Genomic DNA, 5342 nt, shown 5'->3' with positions numbered 1-5342 from the left:
ATGATGGTGATGATAATGATGTTAATTGTTGGTGATAATGATGATGTTAATGCTTCTGAACTGATGATGATGATGATGACGCTGATGATGATGATATTGATGAAAATCTTAACGATGATGGGCTGATAACGGTTATGAATGATGCTGATGGTGATGATGGTGACGTTAATAAAAGGATGATGATGGTGTTTATGCTACTGATGAACGTACTGATGATGGGAATGTTATTGATGATTTTCATTGCTAGCGGTGATAATGATGTTCATATATTTGATGATGATGATGATGATGATACTTATAAGATGATGATGGTGATGATGATGATGACCGTTTTTTTTCTGTTGTGAAGTTTAATGATTACTATAGTGTTCGTAGTGCAGATGCATTTGTGTTGGTGCTGATGATGATCCTTTTTTGGTTGTTTGTTTTCTATTGTTGATGTTGTTGATGTTGTTGATGATGATGATGACGGTGATGATGATGATGATGATGATGATGATGATGACGACGATGATGATGATGATGATGATGACGACGACGATGATGATGATGATGATATAGAATGTTAGTGAGTAGTGTAGCAGACTTTTTTGACTCTTTTTGACCACATGCCACAGACTGGTCTGTGAACCAGACTGGTCTGTGGCATGTGGTCAAAAATCTCAGACTCGGAACCAGACTGGTCTGTGGCATGTGGTCAAAAATCGTTCATTAACGATACTGCCCGTCCACACTTTAAACTGTGTGACGTTAATGTTGTTCTCCTTCCATTGCAGTGTACAACGGTGATCATTCAATAGATAGAGTGATTCCCGCTCAAGTTTCGTAAACAACAACAACAACAACAATAATGATAATAATAATAATAATAATCTGTCATTTGTATAGCGCCCAACAGTTTGCGTTAGAAGCACTCGGAACCAAGTTCTTTAGAAGCACTCGGAACCAAGTGCTTGAAAAAAAGCGTATTATATTTGCCTATGAAAGTTGGAAGATTTTCTTTCAGTCAAGCCCGGCCATTGCAACACCGAAGACGGATATTTTACCTCTACACTATCTCGCTGCGCCGATCATTAATATTTCATTTTTTCATGTGTTTTTATTGAGGTGAATGTTCTTCTTGGCAACAGTAGGAAGTTAGGGACATGACTGACGAGAGTTTCCTTCTCTCTACTTTATATTCACTCCTTTGATTCTTTGCTGATTTTGTTGCGGGATCTAATCATCAGATTGAAAAATGTTCATTTTTTCAATTATTTATTTTTTATTCATTTATTTATTTGTTCATTCATTCATTTATTATTTCAACAACAGGGGTTTCGGCAAGCAAGGTTTCACCTGCAAAGGTATTTGTGATGATGATGATGATGATGACATGATGATGATGGTGATGATAACGATAATTATGATTGTAGTGACGGTGACGCTGGCAATAGTGTTGGTGATGATGATGATGCCAGAGATGATGATTGGTCAATGGTAAGCCATTGTTATTCTGCCTTCGGCATTTCATTGCAAATTTCATTTTATTTTTTAATAGCATGGCTACTGCTTTCATACTTTCATAATAATAATAATAATTATTATTATCATTATCATCATTACCATCGTCATTAAGTCCAATACCTATTAATTGGCGTGATGGATCAGAACATAGAATGTTTGTTAATTTGCTTTGCTGCAATGGCGTGATGACCAGGTTCGAATACATTCGAAACTCGGGCTACCACATGATGCGGTGCTTGCGCGTGCAAAAATTGCGCATGCACGTGTCGCAAAAGTAAGTAGTATCGACACATGCATACATACATGCATACATACATACATATATGAATGCATGCACGCACTCACGCACGCACAGATATCTATGCGTGCATACATATATATATACATATATACATACATACATACATACATACATACATACATACATACATACATACATACATACATACATACATACATACATACATACATACATACATACATACATACATACATACATTCTTACATACATTCTTACAAACATTCCCAATGGATTGTTATATTTTATTTTCAAACGCTCGTTGCTACCATATAATAAATTCTTGTCAGATCAGATGCAATTCATACTTGGCTGCCCGCCTGATGTATCTCCCACTTCACTACTACTACTACCACCTCCACCAATACTACCAGCATCAACAAATCTGCAAGAACTATAGCACTGTTACCATACTGCCATACTACCTACACTTCTGATATAGCTNATTTTATATTTTATCAACCATCAACATTGTTATACGATATATTGCTGCTGCTATTAGCAATGCGACGGCTCCAAATCCGGATTCGAGATCCGGTGAGATTCAAATTTTTTCGTGTTCAACGCAAGAGATTCGATAAAACTAAAATTCTAATTACGCTTTTGTTTGGTGGACCATGGTCCGTGGACCATGCTGTACGTGCTGTACACGGCTGACATCATCGGAATCGCGGAAGAAACCGGCCCTCCATATCATTTGTATACAGGCGACACTGGACTGTGTGGTTCTTATTCAACGAGATCACCTCAGCAACAAAAGGCATCAAGTTCAATGAGCACTGTGGGCCGGCGGATGCCAGCTAACGAGATGAGACTTCGTCTTTCATTTCCTTTTTTTATTTGTTGGGAAAACAAGTGGGAAGACCGTAAAAACCTATAACTGGCTATGTCGATAAAACGCATCACATCTCGCTTGCTACCAGGCAAAGGTTAAATTCAATAAGCGAGTTCAAGACACCGGTGAACGATTTCGGTGTACTTGTCGATTTGCGTCTGTCCGTGGAGAACTACGTTGAAAGCACCTGCAAAAGTTTTTTAACAACTCTATCGAATGAAAACAATCAGACGATTTTTCACTATAAAGTCAACAGAAACACTTGTACACAGCTTTGCTGTAGTAGAATTAATTTCTTAAATTCAATAACGCATGGGACTAACTTACTTTCCAGGACTGTTTACAATCAGTGTTTAAAGAAGCAGTTAGGATGATTGCCGGGGTCTCAAAATCTCACTTCATTTTGAAATACTTGCGTACTAAATTCTATTGGTTGCTGTGCTAGCAACAAATAAATTTAAAATTGCTTTGCTGGTGGACTGTCCAGTTAGTACAACACTACTTTGTATAATTGAACAACTAATTCCGGTATCAAGGTTCATGGACGTGGCCCTCTAAAGTCATCGGGCCAAGGGGATCTGATCACTCCGGCTCTCCACTCTTCAAATTTCGGAAAAAAATTTGTTGGGGTAGTAGCGGATGTATGGAACTCAATCCCTGTCCACTTGAAGAATGGTTCTATCACTGATCAACAGTTTTTTAAAAAGATATCATTACTTTTATGAGGTGCACTGAAGACAGCGCTATACAAATTGCGATGTTGATACTGTTACTGATTCTATTAACTATAATATTATTAAAATAGTGATAATCGTGCTAGTACTCTTGCAATTGATAAGAGTAAAAAATTTTAGTTAACACTTGTTGTATAAGCATTGTTAGTACTCGTAACAGTAATGACCTGACCATGTTATTAGTGGCAGTAGAAGTAGTTGTAGTAGTGGTAGGCACTGTTGTGATTTTTGTACATTTCTGCGGCGCATAAACATGTCGGGTGTTCGCTTGCCTTCAAATTTAATTTACAACATACATACAACAATGCAACAATGGTCGAATATTTCCTTGCTACTGCTGCTTCTGACAGCGCTTTCCCGTTGTTGTTGTCGTCGTTGTTCATGTTGTTTTTTTTTGTTGTCCGTGTTGTCGTTGTTGTCCTTATTGCTGTTGTTGTTGTTGTTGTTGTTCATGTTGTTGTTGTTCATGTTGTTGTTGTTCATGTTGTTGTTGTTGTTGTCCATGCTGCTGCTGCTGCTGTTGTTGTTGTTGTTCATGTTGTTGTTCATGTTGTTGTTTTTGTTGTCGTTGTTGTTCATGTTGCTTTAGTTGTCCATGTTGTCGTTGTTGTCCATATTGCTGTTGCTGTTGTTGTTGTTGTCCGTGTTGCTCTTTACGATGATGTTTGATTCTCTGTGATGTTTTGGATGAGCTCTTGAAAACAAAGCAGGACTGTTATTTACGATTGTGTTATAAATTGCACCGATTAATTGTTCAATATCTTATGAACACGTACACCAACTTACACGAATAATAATATTCTTCCAGCCTATTATTTCAGCGTACGCACCCTCACACACACCCACACACCCTTACACACACACACACACACATACACACACACACACACACACACATCCAGTTAGATACGAACGCACAATGAAACACGACCACATTTCTCGAATATTTCGTCTAAAAATTAGAAATGAAATTTAGTTTTATTATTGGCAGTGGTAATGATGTTGATGAGAGTAGCAAGGATAACAATGAAGCATACATAGAAAATAATTGCACGAGCGCATGACGAAGGCACATTCAGAAGCAAACATTAAACTCAATGGCTTGTGAAATTAAATTTACGTTCTTGATGCATAAACGGAGGAACATTCATTTGAACGAGCGTGTATTGTCATTATCATCACCACTATCATCATCGCTATCATCATCGCTATCATCATCACTATCATCATCACTATCATCATCACTATCATCATCACTATCATCATCACTATTACCATCACGTTTGTTTTCACCATCAGCCAGTGCAAACATTTTTATCAGTGTTAAATTCGTTATCAAAAATCAGCGATACCGTTTATATCATTCTAATCAGCATCATTTTCTGATCATTCTCTAGTTGCATTATCACACCAAACATCACCGTAATCATCATCACCTTATGAATATTTATTCATAATTATCATCACCATCATATTATGATTATGTCACATCATCATAATCTTAATCACATCACCACCATCACCATCATCATCGTTATAACCTCATAATCATCCTTATCAGGTCGTCACATCAACATCGTCATCACATCACATCATCGTTGTCGTCGTCATCATCGTCATAATCACCGTGACATCACCATTATAATTTTTTCCCCATACAGTCTGTAGCTTCGTAGTTCACAAGAGATGTCACGAGTTTGTGACCTTCGTGTGCCCCGGGGCAGATAAGGGACCTGATTCAGATGTATGTGTTTCTTTCTATTTCTTTCTATTTGCTCATAATTGATTGTATTTTTAAAATTTTGCTTGTATGTGTTTTTTTTATTTATCTGCATTTGCTTATACTTGATTGCATTTGTTTGTATCTTTTGTTTGTATCGGTATTTTTGTGTTTATGTTGTTTGTTTTTATGTAATATGTGTTTTTATGTATTTATGTTTGATGTATGCACTGTATGTATGTATCTCTG

At 37.0% G+C, this 5342-nt stretch overlaps 1 protein-coding gene across 1 annotated transcript in view; it reads left to right on the top strand.

The window, feature by feature from the left end:
* Nucleotides 1-1691: 1691 nt before the first annotated feature.
* HELRODRAFT_184433 (hypothetical protein) overlaps nt 1692-5342 on the top strand; it is a gene marked incomplete at both ends in the record, with an annotated part of 5441 nt that continues 1790 nt past the window's right edge. The window contains 4 exons of the mRNA XM_009026515.1: nt 1692-1780; nt 2179-2424; nt 2728-2834; nt 5035-5117. Of these exons, the coding sequence (XP_009024763.1) occupies nt 1692-1780; nt 2179-2424; nt 2728-2834; nt 5035-5117 (525 nt within the window). The remainder of the gene's footprint in view (nt 1781-2178; nt 2425-2727; nt 2835-5034; nt 5118-5342) is intronic.

Source organism: Helobdella robusta, assembly GCF_000326865.2.
Source record: "Helobdella robusta unplaced genomic scaffold HELROscaffold_472, whole genome shotgun sequence".
Taxonomy (NCBI): domain Eukaryota; kingdom Metazoa; phylum Annelida; class Clitellata; order Rhynchobdellida; family Glossiphoniidae; genus Helobdella; species Helobdella robusta.
The sequence above is the reverse complement of the archived record's forward strand: the minus strand, read 5'-3'. Positions and strand labels throughout refer to the sequence as shown.